The sequence below is a fragment of the Chenopodium album genome, chromosome 13 (assembly GCF_948465745.1).
Source record: "Chenopodium album chromosome 13, dcCheAlbu1.1, whole genome shotgun sequence".
Lineage (NCBI taxonomy): Eukaryota > Viridiplantae > Streptophyta > Magnoliopsida > Caryophyllales > Amaranthaceae > Chenopodium > Chenopodium album.
The window spans coordinates 49,136,153-49,156,289 of record NC_137846.1 but is presented as its reverse complement, the minus strand read 5'-3'; the positions used below and the strand labels follow the sequence as shown (position 1 = coordinate 49,156,289).

Here is a 20,137-nt window from a genome sequence, read left to right as displayed (position 1 = left end):
AGGTTCCAATCGCGGAACTTATGCGGAAATTAAAAACAAAACGTAAAGGAACTTAAAGCACACAGCAAGTTTTACGAGGAAACCATCCAGTGCACATTCTCTATTCAATTAAAAAAAAAAATGCAACTTGCTAATTATAGAAAAATTTAAGTACTTTTTGAGTATTATGCTTTATTAATCAATTATCTAATTAAAGAAAAATTTAAGGTCAAGAAAATACTTGTATAAGATAAATGAGAAACTTTAACAGTGATTGTGCTTAGTACAAACGGTGAGAGTATAAATATTGTAAATATCTGAAAATGTTTATTTATTTATTTATTTTGGGTGCACATGGGGGCCTAGGCCCCAAATTATTAAAAGCGAAAAACAAAATGAAGGAGATACACAATATGTTAGCTATATCATTATGCAAAATACGACCTTAAGTTAAAAGGGAATTTGAATTAACTTGATAATGTTGTTTTGCATAATTTCTTGATTGACTAACCAATATGCTGCTCTATTTCCTTCACTATAGATATACTTAATCTCCACTTCCCAGCTCGGATTAGCTATTAAATTTTGCAATTAGCATGCATTTGTGATGGATGCACTCCCCTCCACTTCGCGCTTCAGAATCTGAGTCACAGCTTGATTATCCATTTGGACTTGCAGCTTACTAAAACCTATTCTTTTAGCCCACTCCAATCCATATTCTTCTGCTATGGATGTTAGTGTTTGTAATGTAATTGTTAAATTTGCAGTTTGGATTTAAAGTAGCCAATATTGTTCTGTAAACTTTACTATTATCAAGTTCAATTAAAATTCCCTTCCCCTGTCCTTAAACTACTAATCCGTACTCATTGTTAGTAAACTACGTAAATCTGTGTTCTTGTTTGTTGATTTGATAATCTTTCTTGCTTCCATTAGTGGTTCCAATCTATGACTATCAAGTATGTATGTACTAAACCAACAAAGTGTTGACTCATCTGGTAAAATTCTCACCTTAGATCCTAAAAGTATGAGGTTCAAATCTTACCAAGTGAGGGTACTTGGGGATAAGGTCATAAAGATCTCTTACCCTCTCCGCTACTCCCAAATGCCTGGCCTGCAAATACCGGACGAAAAAACTGTGAGGGTTGAGGTTTGATAGGATCCTCCTTATCATTAAAAAAAAAAAAAATGGGAAATTCTCTTTGGTGAACTCCAACTTTTTCATTTTTTAAGTGGTAAACGTTCTTAAATTTTATTATCAATGGTAAACTTAAATTATTGATTACCATTGATAAGTGTTATTTTAATAAAAATTCCTAACTATAGTTAGTTTTTTATTTTTTTAATAATTAAATTATTTTCAAAATATATTTCAAAAAAAAAAAAAAAAAAAACCCAAACTCCTCCCCCACCCAACCTAGCCACCGGCAGCCCTTCCTTGCATTGCCGGCGTCCATGCCTCTGCCGGAGATGCCCGACCTCCCCCACCGCCGTCGACGCCCAGTCACCCCCGCCCTACCTTCTCTCTTTCCCCCATCCCGATATCTCCCAAACCCAGATCCCGATTCTGGCCACCCTCTCCCTTCTCCTCCCCATTTCAGGCAACCCCCTCCCTTATCCCGATTTTTTTGCTCTAAATGGAGGTGCTCGAATTTGCTCAATTTTTCTAGGTTGGTGTAGGTTCGAATTTCTTAGGGTTTTTTTTTGGTGTTTTGCTCGAAATTGGGGGATTGTAGCTCCGAATTTTTTCCGATTATGGGTGTTGATTTGATTAGTATTTTGTTGTTGAATTTGATGGGACTTTAGGGTCGAATTTGCTCAGATAATTGGCGATTTGGTTGTTGAATTTGTGGGGGTTTGTTGGTCGAATTTCTGGGGGTTTTGGGTCGAATTTCTGGTTGTTTCTTGGTCGAATTTCTGCCGGCGGTGGTGGGGGAAATGGGAAAGAGAGAACGTGCGGGGTGGGCGACGGTGGGGGAAAGGAGAAAGAGAGGAGGTGCGAGAGGTGAGGGAGGCCGGGCGTCGCCGGTCGGAGGTGGGGAGGCCAGGCGTTCCGGTTGGGGGTTGGCCGCCGGCGTGGGTGGGTGCAGGGGAGGGGGATCTGGCAGTGGGTGGGGGGAAGGGGTGGTTGATTTTTTTTTTTTTAAAAAAAATTTTAGTTTAATTATTAAATTATTAAAAAAAATAAGTAAAAACCTAACTATAGTTAAATGTTATTGTTAAAAAAATAAAAAAAACCTAACTATAGTTAAATTTTTTATAAAATATAATAATTAATGGCACCATTAATAATTATAAAAAGTTTAGGAGTACCAAAGATAATTTTAAAAAACTTTGTTTACCACTTAGAATTTTATAAACTTGGAGTTTACCAAAGAGAATTTCCCTACTTAATTCTTAAAATTCTACCTTGATCATTATTTCTATAATTTAGCTTTCCAATGTATACGTTTATATAGTATGAAATTGGTGATACTTGTTTTTATAAGTGTGCGATTCTCAATAATTGTGTCTTATTAATTTATTGGATCTCAAAATATTTGTAACAGCTTGTTCCTTTGTTCCCTGTAGAGTAGATGCCAACTAAACATGTTTAATATGGTATTGGAATAATTGTTTTCCGCAAGAGTGGCAAGTTGGTAACAACTCATTCATCAAATTATCATAGCATCAACCGTAAAGTTTAGAGTTGTAGCATACTGTTTCAAATTTCTTGATCACATCTAATATGTATGTAGGTGGTATAAATAAACTCGGGGGATTGGAAAAAGTCTCTTCCTATATTTGTTGTTTAAAGTTTTCAGGGTGTACCAACTCTAAATACACCTGAGTGCATGTAAGAATTTACGGAATATAATTTTTAAATAACAAGTTTGAGCAAAATATCCAATACCCTACAACTCGGCTTAGTAAATTGAGTTAGGTCATGGCTGGCTTTTAAAAGTTGTCATCAGGTCCGGTATCCGATTATGAACACCTTTTATAAATTCCCAATTCTTTTGAGTTAGGTCATGGCTAGATTTTTCAAATTGTTATTAGGTGTGGTAGGAATTGGGAAGCTTGCATTGTAATAAAGCCCAATTAACGCAACTAAAAAGCCCAAATAAACGCAACTAAAAAGCTCAATTTCTTTTGGATAAAACTACAATACACAAAAAGGACAGACTATTGTTCTTCAGAAAACCATTCTAAATATCAACAACAATATAACATAATGTTTGTTAGTCTGTAAGCTACTATAATACATTGTATAAAATCTTGCAAACATTATTGCTAAAGGGTAAAGATCAAAATACTACCAAAATCTCTAGTAGAATGCTAAGCATACATTATTTAAGCTTTCTTAATTTTTCGCGTTACACCAATACGCATAAGTGCAACATAAGCAATTACCCTATACACAACAAACATAACAACCAAAACGACCGCGGAAACAAGCTGCCCTCTAAGTCCTACTGATTTAACAGAAGGAAAATCTTCCACCAAGCACAATTTACCTTCACCACAGGGGTAAGTCTCCCCTGGCTTATACTGCGACCCGAGCAAAAGCTTGTAATTATAGTTCATAATCGATAAGTACCTAATCCATTTAATAAAGGCAGGGATGTTTTGAACGTAGAAGCCGCCTGCTAGGAGAAATGTGAGCATGAGCACTGACCCTAAGGTTGTCGCGGCCTTAAGGTCCATGACAAGTGCACCTAGCGCAAGGCCTAGGCCTTGCGAAACCATGATGCTTAAGAGAAGAGAGAACAAATAGTAGAGGAAACATGTGGCCTTATACTTTAGTCCACCCATAAAATAAGTTATGGCAATGTATATTGTGGGTAGTATTAGCTCCATTGGTAGATCACTAACCATTCGCGCTATGAAGTAGGATGATAGTCTGTACATTCCTGATGATCGTTCCTTTGCGAGTACCATACGTTCTGGTGGGAATGCAAAGATGGATTGAAATAATGGGAAGAAACCCCAAAATCCGGTTGAGAAATATAGCAATCCAATCTGTAAAATAAAATTCATATCAATGTCATAAATTATACATTCATGAACCATAAAAAAAAAAAAAAGGAAAAGACTATACATAGCCCTTAAGGCTACATATAAGAAGCTAAAATTGAAAAGAAAAAAAAAATTAAAAAAATTGAATAAAAAACATTTATTAAACTGATTTGCACGTGATTTTGTCATGCAATTGTTATTAAATGTTTATTCATAGCCCTAAGGGCTACATATAACGTTACCCTAAAATAAATAGTTATATACGAAGTAATTAATTGTGTTACCTGGTCCTGTAAGTGAGTGATCTTGGACTGCCACCATAAAAGTCCTACTAGGAAAGCTACAACAATGACTTGTGTGATCTTAAGAACGTCGAAAAATTCGTGCTTTCGCTCTTTCATACCCCTTTGAAGAAGTACGGTGAATTGTTGCCACCAAGTAGTTGGCCACTTCCCAACATTTGTATTAGACTCATTCTTATTATGATCAGCAACCACACCGTCTTCTTCTTGCAATTCCGCTTTCAATTTGGTTGCTATATGGTTCTTGGATGCCATAATTAGTCTTTCTTTCACCGTCACTTGATCTTCTGACTCATCCGGGGACACCCCTGAAATTCACAAAGGTTAAATTTAAAGAGTCTCGCTAATTGCTTTAACAGTTTCACTAAGAAAACAAAGGGGCTTGTTTGACATTGTTTTTTCAATTTTCTGTTTTTTTTAAAAATAAAAAACCAAAAGCAAGAAACAAGAAAAAGGTGTTTCTACTTTTTTATTGTCAGAAATTATTTTGATTTTAATAAATTTGATTATTTTTATATTCATTATATGACATCTATTATATGATTTTAAAAATCAGAATGACAAAAAATAAAAAAATACAATAATACCAAACGAATCCTAAGCTTTTTTATGTACATATATGTTATAAATAAGTCGGAACATTAGAGATGTACCATTTGCAAGGTCTAGGAGAAAATCAGCCGGATTCATCGGAACTTTGGGCACGTACCCAACACTTTGAAAGTAGTCCATAACATCAGAACCACTACCATAATACAAAGAGTTACCTTCAGACAACAATAAGACCTTATGAAACATATAGAACAACCTACTTGAAGGTTGATGTATAGTCATCACAACTGTCCTCCCTCCTTGTGCTAGGTCCCACAACGTCGACACGATTCGTTGGGCCGTGGTTGAGTCCAAACCCGATGTGGGCTCGTCGAGGAACAAAAGGCTCGGGTCAATCAACATCTCTTGCCCAATACTAACCCTCTTCCTCTCACCACCAGATATACCCCTCATAAATGGGCCCCCAATAATGCTATTTTTGCACCTAGTTAGGCCCATTTGGAGTATAACATCCTCAGCTACACCAATCTTTTGTTCTTTAGTAAATGTGTTTGGTAGTCTTAATAATGCAGTGTATACTAGAGTTTCCGTCACAGTTAAATGAGCATAGAGCACATCATCTTGTGTTACAAAACCGGTGTTACGTTTCATTTGGTTCGAGAATGGCTTCCCGTTGTATGTTATGGTTCCTGTAAGGTGGCCGCCTAGTCGACCACCTAAGGCCGTTAAAAGGGTTGTTTTACCACTTCCTGATGGACCAAGCATTGCTAGCATTTCGCCGGGCTTTACCACACCCGATATCCCATTTAAGATGATCCGCTCTCGTAATGGTGAATCTGTAGTGTTTTTAACCTTTTTATTGCTCGGTATCTGAAATTTCACCTGGTATACCACATCCTTAAATTGCAAATGAGGGGAAAAAAAAAAAATTTCAGTTCATGTGATACATATTCATGATAAATGTAATACTTCCGAACATTTGAATATTTTATATCTCACAAATAATACCCAAAATTGCAAATAATATGAAAGTTTGATAAAATATACTTCATACTATATAGCACATAATATCAAAGTAAGCTTTTAAAATAAATTGTGTTCCATGACCATGAATAGTAATGTCAGCCCCGATCCTAGATATTTATGCGCCCTAGGCATAATGTAAGAAAAGGACCCCTTACGTTAACAAATTTTTTTACACGCAATAGCTTTAAATATAAGGCAATGAAAATAACTTAAATTATTTGAATAGTAAGTCTCCATACACAATACTGAGTAATAACTTTGCATAATATTTCGGTAATTGAATAAATATGAAACGGTGTAATTGAAAATATTAATATTTTGAAACAGATACTCATAAAAATCGGAAGATTAGAAGAAGAAGAAGAGGTTATATTGCATAATTATCTCCACCTAATTGACATCTAAGTAATTTAATATTAATTGCTAACTAAATGCATTTATTATTTTTTTTAAAAGTAGCTTATTTTTTAACGAGTAAAAACTACATTTTAGACAGTTTAAATTCTACAGCTATGCAAATTGATTTTTTTTTTTGAATTTTTGGGCCCCTTTCTGGCGTGGGCCCTAGGCGGTCGCACTTGAGGCCTACCCCTCCGGGCTGGCCCTGAGTAATGTATCACTACACTCGTAATCAACTTTTAAGGGCTCGTTCTAATTTATTGAAAACAAGTGAACTGAATCGAATTGAATTGATTGGAGCTAAATTAAATTGATTGGAGTTGAATTGAATTGAATAAAGCTTAAGTGAATTGTTTATGAGAGAAGGAAATTAGAAACTAAACTGATTGGAGCTCAACTGAACTGAACTGAAATTAAGTTGAACAGGCCCTTAATCATGCAATTCTTTAAATATACTTTAGTTGGCCGTATAAATCATTGTAGATGCAAAGGAGCATCAACAAGACATAGTAGCATGCATCGTAATTATGTGTCTTATATAGACAAAGGTAACATCATATATTATGATGACTGTAGAAATGAACTATTTTTCGATACAAATTCTTAAATGGAACTGCTTCACACTAATTTATTGTGGACCACTAACATTAGAGAAAGTATGGTTGTTTTATTAATAAAAAAGGGTCACTATAACTATAAAAAAAGGTCACTATATTGAAATAAAAATCATTTTGGTAATATATAGGCCTAAGTGGTTATTTTTGTAATGAAATATTTTATATAGTGATCAATATGAATAATAAAGGCCACAAAATTAGGGTAATAGCGTCGTATTTCAAGTTCACAATGTTATTAAACGTTGTAGTAGTTTTAACAAAGGTTACTAGGTTAAAAATAAGGTTACTATGTTAAAAATAATGGTCACTATGTTCAATATAAAGTCAGTTGCGTGTGTATAGACCTCGGGTCCACAATAATATTATTGTGGACCAGGTCCATGCAAGTCTTTTTGATTTTTCGATAATATAACATCCTTTGATGATGACATTATAAAATTTCTCCAAGAAGAGTATTTTGGACCCTCTTGATCGGTTATAGCTCACTAAAATTAGAAAAGATAAAGTAAAGTGTAATCAAATTAGCTTGGTCATCTATTAATCTTAATGCATGATTAATGACATTTACTTTTCTTATAAGTAAGATACTCCTCAATCACAAGTTAATAAAACCTCATTTTCATCAATTTTCACCAACAAAATTACAAGTTATATTGTTTTTTTTTTTTTTTTTTTTTTTTTTTTTTTTTTTTTTTTTTTGACAAGTGCTAAACAAGTTATATTGTTAATGATTAGAAAACTTTTGCTTAAAGTATTTACTTTATTTCTGAGTAATTGTAACTAGACCTGGTTATTGGGCGGATCAAGTTAGGGTCGGTGCAGGTCGGTTGCGGGTCAGGGTGGGTCACATTTTATAGGGTCAATATAGGGTCGGGACAATGCGGTATAGTAATTGTAACACTTAACATGGTTAGACGACATCTGTAGGTTCAGTGCAAACTGACAATGTTAGTTATACAAGATTACATGAGCTTACATACGTATAGTGTGCAATATTTGTATAGTATGGAGTATATGTTAATCAATTTTCTAGATAATTCTTTAAAGTTTTAATTTTTTAAAGTAGAAACTTTATGTTTACTTACCTCACCAGTCACCCTAATGCTCATTCAATCTATTAATTATATATATCAGACAAAAAAAAAAACACTTTCTTACCCTAGAAGAATAAAGAAAAAAGAAACAACTTTATATTTAGTCCCTACAAATTATATTCCATGGTTTGTGTTGGTATAAACGTATAGTAGATTGGTTGTTGATTGATAAGAAAGGAATATGTTAATTTATATAAAAATAAATGTTATTGTATATATGTCTTAGGATAATGAGGGATATACCTGTTTTTTTAGACATCCTACAATAACTAAGAGTTTATGCTACTATAATAACTACACTTTTGTTCGTGAAAAAAATAGATAAAAAACATTTACAAGACTACAAAGTATAAATTACAATCGAAGTACAACTTTTTATTTTTGATTAAAAATGCCATAGTTGAACACACATATTAAAGGATTTTTTTGTAAAGAACCATAAAAGCAGTTGATGAAAATCGATCACAAAATCTCCTATAACCGGAAGGGGAACTCTAACCACTTGATATATACCCCACTCTCATATCTTATAGGATTATGAGTAGTATTAATTATGTGTCACTTTAGTAAACCTAAAAGTGCAAAGACCATTAGAAAAAAAAAAAAAAAATTGACTATGCATCAAATCACATTCACAACACCCGAAAAAAAAAAAAAAAAAAAAAATCACATTCATCTAGGAAATTTTAAAAAGATAAAGAATTTTCCAGTTCATGATGTTGATTTTATTTTTTTCCTCCGACCTCCGTTTTTCTTGATAACTCTCATACACATTCAACGCCAAACTCAACATAGATGCATCTAAAACCCAGCAAGGATTTTAATTCATTGACAAATTCAATAAATCCTCAAAGAATATATTATTAAACTCCGACTAATTCAGATTCGAGTCCGATAAAATTCTTGATATGGAGTCCGTATTTTTAACTACATGTGAAGTGATACTTCATGCAACAACATTATTACATTAAAGATTAATAAATAAAGATATATAAACAAAATAAAAAACAAAATTACCTTCAATGTAACGGGTTGCTTAGCCTTTTTCTGAATTTTGGTTCGATCAAATTCCATTGTCTTCTTTTGTTGAGCTTCTAAATCATTCACTTGTACTTCTTCCACATCCATATTTCTTTCTTCTCGCATTAATGTTCTAAAAAACTATGTAACTAAAATATTGATAAAATAATCAAAATTAGGGTATGTTTATGTGTAATATAACAAACTTATTAAATTTTACAATTTAATAAGTGTTTAGCTTTACATGCAAGATATATGAAGAGGAATATAAGAGTTATAAAAAGATAAAATTGAGTATATATGAAAGAAGTACTCACGTTTCTATCTTTTTTCTTTTTATATTTAAAAAGAAAATCAAAATTCAAAAGTAATTTTAATAACAAAAAATAAAGTTGTTTAGAAATCTCCGGAAATATCTCCTATCAATTCTGGTAGAAGTGTTGAATTAATATGTGTAACTTTTGATTCCATGAGATGAGGGGTCGGCAACACAACAACATCATTAAGAAAAAAGGGTTTTGTAATTTTGTAGTTTAAAAGCAATTTTTTTTTAAAAAAAAAAAGTTTTTTAATAAAAAAAAAAAAGAACGTATATTTCGTATTATATATAATAAGAAAAATATAATATCATATAAGCATAGAATAGAACAAAATTTTGTGTTCTTACTCAATGTCTAACTTCCCTATATATATTGAATACAGTTTGGTGTGGGTGGGTTAATAAGGTCAATTTACTTGCACTTATGGGTGTGATTAGGCTTTTTAATTAGTAGTTTGTGTGAACTTTTTTACACTCTAATGTAATTGTTGTTTTATTCGGAACACTTTCCATTAAAACTAATAGTGTAATATAACCAATCCGAATTTCAATTTGTAAAATCATAAAGGATATACAAAAATAGAATCAAAATCGTACCAATGTGATGAAAACATTTACTTACCAAAAAAAAAAAAAAGCTGATACGTAGTACATGGGGATATCATAATATCATAATATATATATATATATAAATATATATATATATATATATATATATATATATATATATATATATATATATATATATATATATATATATATATATATATATATATATATATATATATATATATATATATATATATATATATATATATATATATATATATATTATGATATTATGATATCCCCATTTCAAGTATAATTGTCTTTATTTATTTTATTTTTTTTTTACCAATTTACTTTTTACATAATTTCAACTAGATTATCCCTGTGCGATGCACGATTTTAATAAAAAAAAATTATAGTATAAAACTCGTATTTACAATGAATTTTTTCCATTTTTTCATAAATTCATTAAAGGGAGAACAGAAAACCAGTTTGAATATATCAAGAAATTTTTAGACATTTGAATATTAGTGTTAAGGAATTAAGAAGAAGGAATCATAGATCTATAATTAAAAAAAATTAAAAAAAAAAAAAATAAAAGAATACAGTTGCTATTCAATTTGTTATACTTTGAATTATTTTTTTTTTCTAGATTAAAGTTGTTGAAAGAATTTGCTTAGCTTGTTCACGAAGCATCACAAAAAAGGAAAAAAAAATCCTTTTAGATTTTAAAAAAACTATCATAAAAAAATGATATCATTAATGGTTTTAGGCAAGGAAAAAACTTCATAAGAAATTGACACTTGTACAGTTTTGAGGAGAGAGGATGTCAGTAATGTTTTATTCTAATAATAATTAACAAATGTAATAGTTAACAAATGCATAATTACAATATCTTAACATAATATCTCATATCATCTTATAGAATGATGTGTGTTTTAGAAATACTCCCTCCATTCCTAAATGGCTAAATTACTTTCCTACTCTCTATTATGTGAGGAATAAATGATAGAAGTAGGATTGTAATTTATGGACGAAGGGAGTAAAACAAGTAATCAAGTATAAAAATTCAAGTAATTAGCTAAATATATAGGGCATGTTCACATTTAATAAATTCAAGGAATTGAACTGAACTGAATGGAGCTGAACTGAACTGATTGGAGCTGAACTGAACTGAATTAAAATGAGCTGAAAAGAATATTTTATGAAAGAAGGAAATTAGGAGCTGAACTTAACTGAATTGAATTGAAATTAAGTAAATGTGAACAGGCCCTTAATCGATTAGCGATAGCTTACCATACGTGATACGTATCTCAATATTAATAAAGGGATGAGAAAATGCAGAAGGGTGATTAACTGATTAAAAGCACCTAATTATCATTAAACAAATATTGGGAGTGAGTAGGTGAGAAAAGTAGTCAAAACTCAAAAGGCCTAATTGAGATAGTGAGATGAGAGAGTATGCGCTAGTGTGTTAGTAAGGTACAGCCAACAATAAAAGTAAATAATGGGTTGGCCCAATTTGCTTATAAATTACCCATTTGGTTATTTTTTATTTTATTTTTTTGGCATAATTGCTAAAATTTACCATGATTTCAGGAAATATTATTATGATTTTGTCAAAATCTTTTGCGATACTATAGGATTGCCATATTTCATTCTTACTACGGGGTACTTCGGTACTTGCAATATTTATGGAAATCTTTTATTTAAAAGAAAAAAAAAAATTCATACTCTCTGGAAAATTGATTTTAACACACTACTCGTATTAATCTATTTTGATACACCACTATTAAGAGAGTATAAAAAAAAATTGGAAAATGTTATACCTAACCCTTAGGGCTACATATAAGCATAAATTTTAAACTTAAAAATCATAAAAAGTTAAGAAAGAGTTGTACCCAGTTAATTCCCCAGATAATTGTTTATCTAGGGGTATAATTGTCTTTTCAAGTATCAGTGGAAGGGTACATGCGTGTTTTTATGTACTAATTATGGGGTATAAGTGTAATTTCCTTACCAAACAGTAAAAGCAAGTTGCAAACAGTAATTGAACAGCTCACCAAAAGTACTGAATAAATAACCACGTTTTTTCAATATATTTACATAATAACAAAAATTCGTTTATCTGGCAAATAAACTTGCATTTGCCCGTTAGAAATCATCAAAATATAAACACTAATTACACTGATTTACGCGTTTTTTTTTGTCATAAATGCCTAATTTTATACAATTTTTAAGAGTATATTTAATGCTTATATATAGCCTTAAACATTAGCCTAAAAAAAATTGCCTAAATTTTTGACAAATACTTTCAGATTTGAAATTTGTTGCATCTTTGGAAATCTGCCAACTGTCTTGAAAATGAGGGAAGGATGAGACTTTGGTCTTATGTTTGGCACAATTTTTGAGTAATTTTACATTAAACCAATACGACTTTTTTTTTTTTTTTTTTTGGTGCAAAAGAAGGGAAACCCTTAACAAAAGAAAAACAGAAAGAAAATAATCTGTGAAATAAGAATAAAAAGCAAAAAACTATCCTATCATAGTAGGAACCATCCTAGCCCGCGACACCCCACTAAGATCCTCCAATAAAACGGCCAAAAGATCCTTAGGGATCGCCTCAATCAAGATCATCTGTTGCTCCAACCGGACTCCATAGTTAGCAAGCAAATCAGCCGCCATATTAGCTTCTCTATAACAATGACTCAACCTGACCTCCCAACCTTGACGACTTAATAGAGCTTTGCATTTGCGGATTATATGAATAAAAGGGGAGTTGGGGGTGTAGGATTTGTCAGCATACGAAGAACCAGTTCAGAGTCAGCCTCAACTTAAACCAATACGCTAGCTCTTCGTCTATTAATTACGAGACTGTATTTTTTTGGATCTTGATCTATTTTTGTTTTTTTTACTTATGCCTTATAATATACTTATACCTATATGATGCATGGTTAGAATTAATCTTTCGTATGATTAATGTTCAGATCAGCTGCACTACATTGTACATGAAAATTAGATTTAGATATAAAAATAATTTAGATTAAAAAAAAAAAAGATCAAACAGCAAACAACTTTGTTATGTGAAACTATAATCTAGGAGACACTTAAAGCCTGTTCACTTCAGTTTAATTTCAGTTCATTTCAGCTCCAATCAGTTCAGTTTAATTCAGTTCATTTCATTTCATTTCATCTCCTAATCTCCTTCTCTCATAAAATACTCATTTCAGTTTAGTTCATTTCAGCTCCAATCAGTGATCAGTTCAACTCAGTTTAGTAAATGTGAACATGCCCTCTTATGCATTGAAGTAGAAAATATAGATTAAAAATAATACTACCTCCGTTAACATTTACTTGTAACTTTGGAATATTTTATGTCTCTAAAATAATACCCTAAAGTTGCAAGTAAATGTTGACGGAGGTAGTAATAATAATAAATCATTAATAATGGATTATATCACACATAAAATTGAAGGGAAATTTTTAAATGTTAAAATGATATGTAGAATAGTGTTGGGACTCCCTCCTCAATTATGGGATTCCCAAGATTAAAAAAAAAAAAAAAAAAAGGGAGATGAATTTTTAGTCAATTGGAAGTGAAGACCTTGGAACTCACAAATGGTACTACTTCGTGAACAAGGAAGTTCATGTATGATCATGAACTTAGTATGTACCTTGAACTTGTCATGTTTTCTAGATTAAGAGAATGTGACTAGATTCATTTTTCTCCACATTTGTGTGGAAGATTCTAGGATGTCTTTGGACATCTATAAATAGGAGAACCTTGGAGGAGCCTGACATGCAAGTCATTCCACAATAAGCATTGTGAAGAAAACCTCTAAGAGAGTAAGAGAGAGCCACAAAGAAAAGTGAGAAGCTTGAGATCATCTTCATTTACAAGTTAGTGAGTGTTCCACAATTGTACTTTGTGAGAAAAATATTGTTATCCATCCAATTTGGGTGAAGTCATATTGTAATCCTACTATTATATTATAGTGGAAGTTTTGGACTATTAGTCTCGCGGTTTTTACCATTATTGGGTTTTCCGTGTTACCAAAAATCTCGTGTGTTATTTTGTTTCTTTTATTATTTTGTGATTCCCATCTTGAATACACAAAGAGGGAAATACTATTTTTCCCAACAGTGGTATCCGAGCTTGGTTCAACGGCCTTATTTATTTTCTTGTGTCTTTCATGATGGAGAATATTGTCACTCATGAAGGAGACATGTTGAAACTCACAGCAGAGAATTTTTCTTATTGGAAACCCATGATGGAGGATCACTTATATTGCAAAGATTTGTATGAGCCAATCACTTTCGAGAATAAGCCGGAAGGAAAAAGTGACAAAGAATGGGTGCTCTTGAATCGAAAAGCAGTTGCCATGATCCGTAAGTACATTGATCGTAGTTTATTTGAGCATGTTTCTTCTTACACTAATGCATATGAATTGTGGACAAAACTTGAGTCCATGATTCAAAAGAAGACGCCTCGTAATAAAGCTAATTTGGTAAGACGTTTGGTGAAAATGGAGTACAAAGATGGTCAAGGCATGATTGAACACTTGAATAACTTCAAGGGCTTGGTGAATCAATTAACCAAGATTGAAATGAAAATTGATGATGAGTTGCAAGCCTTGTTACTTTTAAGCTCCTTACCTGAGAGTTGGGACACTTTAGTTGTCACACTCAGTAACTCAGCCCCAGAAGGAAAGCTCACCATGGATGTCGTTGCTGACAGCCTTCTAAATGAAGAAGCAAGAAGAAAAGAACGTGGGACATGAACACAATATGAGGCTAACATTGTGGAGAATCGAGGAAGAAGCGTTTTTCGTGGGAAGAATACAAGTAAAGGACGTGATAAGTCAAGAGGTAGGTCCAAGTCACGCTTTAGAGTCACTTGTTATTACTGTGGAAGGCCGGGTGTCGTAATCTTAAAAGAGATCAAAAGAACGGTACTGTCAAGCAAGACCAAGCTGACTCAAAGAAGAAAGAAGAGAAGAGCACAAGCGCTATCGTAGTCAATGATGAAGAAGATGTATTTTTAATTGGAGAAGATAATTCTCTCAATCTTGCTTATGATGATAGATTGTGGATAGTTGATTCAGGTGCTTCTTTTCACATAGCTCCACATAGGGGGTTATTCTCATCTTATCAAAATGGTGATTTTGGTGTCGTGAAAATGGGGAATCAAGTCACAAGTAAGATTGTTGGCTTAGGAGATATTTCATTGATGACCAACACTGGAAGTAAGCTTGTTTTGAAGGATGTAAGGCATGTTCCAGATTTGCGCCTTAATCTTATCTCTACTGGGAAGCTTGATGATGCTGGTTTTACAAATCATTTTGGTGCTGGCAAGTGGAAGCTCACTAGTGGAAACATGGTCATTGCCCGAGGCAAAAAGGAAGGCTCATTATATTTCACACATGGAAGCATATGCAACGATGAAGTAAATGTTGTCCATGACAACTCAATCTTGGAGCTTTGGTACAAACGACTAGGACACATGAGCGAAAAAGGATTACAAATTCTTGCTCAAAAGAACCTCTTACCAGAAGTGAAAGGTAAAACACTTGATCCTTGCACTCATTGTTTAGCTGGCAAGCAACACAAGGTCTCATTTAATAGGACTAACCGACCACATAGAAAGAAACGTATTCTTGATTTGGTGCATACTGATGTATGTTCTATGACAGAGAAGTCTCTTGGAGGAGCATTATATTTTGTTACTTTTATTGATGATCATTCAAGAAAAGTGTGGGTGTCTTTGTTGAAATCTAAAGACCAGGTACTTCAAGCATTCAAGGAGTTTCAAGTCATGGTAGAATGACAAATGGGAGTGAACTTGAAGTGTGTTCGAGCTGACAATGGTGGTGCATATCGTGGTCCATTTGAAGAATATTGCAAGTTACATGGCATCCGACTTGAGAAAACACCTCCAAAAACACCTCAACTCAATGGTGTTGCAGAGAGAATGAATATAACCATTGAAGAAAGAGTTCGGTGTATGTTATCTCATGCTAAGCTCCTAATTCATTTTGGGGAGAAGCTGTGAAGACCGCTGTTGATATCATAAATATTTCACCATCAAGTCCTTTGAATGGAGAAATTCCCGAAGAAGTCTGGTCAGGAAAGAAGACCTCTTATGGTCATTTGAAGGTATTTGGCTATCGAGCATTTGTTCACATCCCAACTGATGAAAGAGCCAAACTTGACTCAAAAACGAAGGAGTGCATTTATCTCGGCTCACCAAAAGATGAGTTTGGCTATCGATTATGGGATCCAATTAGAAAGAAGATTGTGAGAATTCGAGATGTTGTTTTCTTTGAAGACCAGAATATTCAAGACTTTCAAACTTCAACAAAGTCACAGTCAAGGATTGTAATACGATCTGATTTAACACCTGTGGTGCCAAATGAAGCGGCGGAAGCGGAAGAGTTTGATCACAGCCATGAAACTCATGATGAAGATGAAAATATTGAGCAACCAATAGATGAAGAATCTACATATAATCAACAACCTAGGTCAAATGAAGAAGTAATAGAAGAAACAGAAACTCCTTAAGTTCGACGTTCTACTAGAGAGAGACATCCCTCTACCAGGTACTTTCGAGATGAGTATGTGACTCTCATTAATGAGGGGGAGCCTCGACATTATGAAGAAGCCATTACTAGTGATTACAAAGATGAATGGAAGAAAGCTATGGAAGAAGAGGTGGAGTCTTTGCATAGTAATAATACATATGATCTAGTAGAATTGCCTGAGGGAAAACGAGCCTTGAAGTGCAAGTGGGTGTACAAACTCAATGAGGAAAACAATCCTAAGCTAAAATACAAAGCTCGAATCATTGTAAAAGGGTGCAATCAAAAGAAAGGCATTGACTTTGATGAAATATTTTCCCCCGTAGTGAAGATGTCTTCAATTCGAGCCGTAATGGGTCTAGCCACTAGCCTAGACATGGAAATCGAACAACTCGATGTCAGAACTGCATTTCTACATGGAGAATTGGAAGAAGAAATATATATGAAGCAGCCTGAGGGATTTGTAGTTCCCGGAGAAGAGCATCTTGTGTGTCGTCTTAAGAAGAGTCTTTATGGTCTAAAACAAGCACCACGCCAATGGTATAAGAAATTCGATTCCTTCATGTCTCAACATGAATTCAAAAAGACTCTCTCCAATCATTGTGTCTTCATTAAGAGGTATGCTAGTGGTGATTTTATCATACTTTTACTATATGTTGATGATATGTTGATGATATGTTGATTGTTGGTCAAGATAAAAGGAAAATTACAGCTCTTAAGAACGCTTTAAGTAAGTCTTTTGCTATGAAAGACTTGGGGCCGACAAAGCAAATTCTTGGGGTAAAAATAACTCGAGATCGATCAAAGAAATTATTGTGGCTATCCCAAGAGAGATACATTGAGAAGATTCTTGAAAGATTCAACATGCACAAGGCAAAGCCGGTCAGTGTACCACTTGCTGGACATTTCAAACTAAGTAAGAAGCAATGTCCAAAAAGTGAGAAAGACAAAGATGAAACGAAGAGTATTCCATATTCTCCTGCAGTCAGTAGTCTCATGTATGCCATGACATGTACGCGACCCGACATTGCCCATGCTGTCGGAACTGTGAGTAGGTATTTGTCAAATCCCGGTAAGGAACATTGGGCTGCAGTAAAATGGATATTTCGATACCTTCGGGGAACAACCAAGAGGTGTTTATGTTTCGGAAAAGGAAAGCCTATGTTAGAAGGATTCACAGATGCAGATATGGCAGGAGATGTTGACACCAGAAAATCTACATCTGGATATCTTACTACATTTGCAGGGGGAGCTGTATCTTGGCAATCTAAGCTTCAAAAATGTGTAGCTTTGTCTACAATCGAGGCAGAATACATTGCCGCCACCGAAGCCTGCAAGGAGATGTTGTGGTTGAAGAATTTATTGCTCGAATTGGGCCAAAAGCAAGAAAAATATATTCTCTTTTGCGACAATCAAAGTGCCATTCACTTGGCTAAAAATGCAGCATTTCATTCCCGAACGAAGCACATTGATGTTCGATATCATTGGATTCAGGATGTTTTAGATGAAAGGATGTTACAACTTGATAAAGTCCACACCGATGATAATTGGTCAGACATGATGACTAAGGCAACACCAACCAAGAAATTCAATGATTGTTGCAATGGTGCTGGTGAGGTGGAATTCCCTAATTAAGTCGGGAAGGGGGAGATTGTTGGGACTCCCTCCTTAATTATGGGATTCCCAAGATTAAAAAAAAATAAAAAATTAAGAAGGGGAGATGAATTTTTAGTCAATTGGAAGTGAAGACCTTGGAACTCACAAATGGTACTACTTCGTGAACAAGGAAGTTCATGTATGATCATGAACTTAGTATGTACCTTGAACTTGTCATGTTTTCTAGATTAAGAGAATGTGACTAGATTCATTTTTCTCCACATTTGTGTGGAAGATTCTAGGATGTCTTTGGACATCTATAAATAGGAGAACCTTGGAGGAGCCTGACATGCAAGTCATTCCACAATAAGCATTGTGAAGAAAACCTCTAAGAGAGTAAGAGAGAGCCACAAAGAAAAGTGAGAAGCTTGAGATCATCTTCATTTACAAGTTAGTGAGTGTTCCACAATTGTACTTTGTGAGAAAAATATTGTTATCCATCCAATTTGGGTGAAGTCATATTGTAATCCTACTATTATATTATAGTGAAAGTTTTGGACTATTAGTCCCGCGATTTTTACCATTATTGGGTTTTCCGCGTTACCAAAAATCTCTTGTGTTATTTTGTTTCTTTTATTATTTTGTGATTCCCATCTTGAATACACAAAGAGGGAAATACTAATTTTCCCAACAAATAGTTTGAGTGTTGATGATGTTAACAATGTTTTGTTTTAGTAATATTTATTTATTTATTTATTTTTTTACTTTGTATGTTCTATTTAATTGCAATATTTGGTATTTCACACTCAATGTAAAAAGCCAAAAATTAAACCATTAACATCTTTAATTATATTTTAATAAATATCACAAATATAAATTTTTTTAAAATTATAAATCGAGAAAAATCTAACAAGATCTCACACGACTATATTTTCCTAACATAAAAATCATAAAAGATGGTTAATGAAATGTGTACGAATAATGAAAAAAAGTCCTAACATACAATATGATTCAATCAAAAGAAAATGTAGGTAGTATTACAATTGCTTACCGACAAACAGGTCTAGACTATATCTGGATTATCTGCCACAAGTGTTCAATTTATAAGTCCAAAAGTGGTTCACTGAAAACCATATGACAATCTCCTTTGCTTTATAAAGGGGGTTATACATCCCAATATCCACTCTTACTTTTATACTCGATTAATGTAGTGGTACAATACTTTCAATCACATCCCATAAACCCTAGCCTCCATTGTTATTTTTGAAGGGGCGTCCATCGATTTTAACCGGTGGAAAACCCCAATCCTTGTTTCCTTAATTTTTAGGTTTATAATAATGCTTCCTCTTTTTGGGAGGAAGTTTTCTCCCTCAAAATAAAGGGCCACGGGTTTTCGATCTCCTTCAAAAGATACAGGGTTTTTCGACCTCCTTCGAGACACAAGGTTTATCTCATCTTTTTGGGGGAGAAATTTCTTAGGTTGAATCCATGATATTAGATATAATAGATTATAATTAAATTATTTAGTTGGTGAGAAATTATGCGAGATCGCAAGGGTTTTCAAGTTTTTGAATACAACCAGATAAATCAGAAAGAAAACTTCTTCATGGCTACGTACAAAGGATCGTTATATTATTCTCTCCAACAAGGCAGTATAATCCAACGATATAAGCGAGAGATGTTGCATGGTACAAAATCTACTCGAAGATCGTAATTTTTATAAAAGAAATTTTTATTTAATTCAATATCTTATGTATTTGTTGAAGTCTAATCACGTTTGTATATGTTATATGACAATTTATTAGTGAATTACTTTACTACTTTAGTATTAAAAAAAAAAAATACTTTCAATCACATATGGTTTGTTTGTGGGCTCAACACATACTAACATTAATTAATTAATTAATTAATATCACCTATTGTTAATTGGGTATATTAGTTGCTGGTCTTTTTTCTAATCAATGGTTAATCTGAAAAACTACACCCTCAATTATGAAGCCCCTATATAGGGTGTGTTTGACATTAGTGATTTGACTAGGTCAAACCACTATTTAACAAAAAATTTGAATGTTTGGCAATGTAGTAGTTGGGGTAGCTTTAAGTGGTAAAG

The 20,137-nt window shown here is 33.2% G+C and overlaps 1 protein-coding gene across 1 annotated transcript; it reads right to left on the bottom strand.

Moving 5' to 3' along the window:
• Positions 1 to 3,239: 3,239 nt before the first annotated feature.
• Positions 3,240 to 9,230, bottom strand: LOC145576790 (ABC transporter G family member 9-like). The gene is made up of 4 exons (XM_081634492.1): positions 8,985 to 9,230; positions 4,931 to 5,734; positions 4,260 to 4,585; positions 3,240 to 3,978 (listed from the first exon to the last, which is right to left on the bottom strand). Exons 1-4 carry the CDS (start codon positions 9,109 to 9,111, stop codon positions 3,310 to 3,312), a joined length of 1,926 nt encoding a protein of 641 aa, XP_081490618.1. The 5' UTR covers positions 9,112 to 9,230; the 3' UTR covers positions 3,240 to 3,309.
• Between the last annotated feature and the right edge of the window lie 10,907 nt (positions 9,231 to 20,137).

What these genes read in the sequence shown, in the direction of transcription:
- LOC145576790 (XM_081634492.1), bottom strand. Translation starts at nt 9,111, where the DNA reads ATGCGAGAAGAAAGAAATATGGATGTGGAAGAAGTACAAGTGAATGAT. An exon ending in TAAGCAACCCGTTACATTGA is followed by an intron (nt 5,735 to 8,984) that starts AGGTAATTTTGT and finishes CCCCTCATTTGC; the next exon opens with AATTTAAGGATGTGGTATAC. An exon ending in TCTCCTAGACCTTGCAAATG is followed by an intron (nt 4,586 to 4,930) that starts GTACATCTCTAA and finishes TGTGAATTTCAG; the next exon opens with GGGTGTCCCCGGATGAGTCA.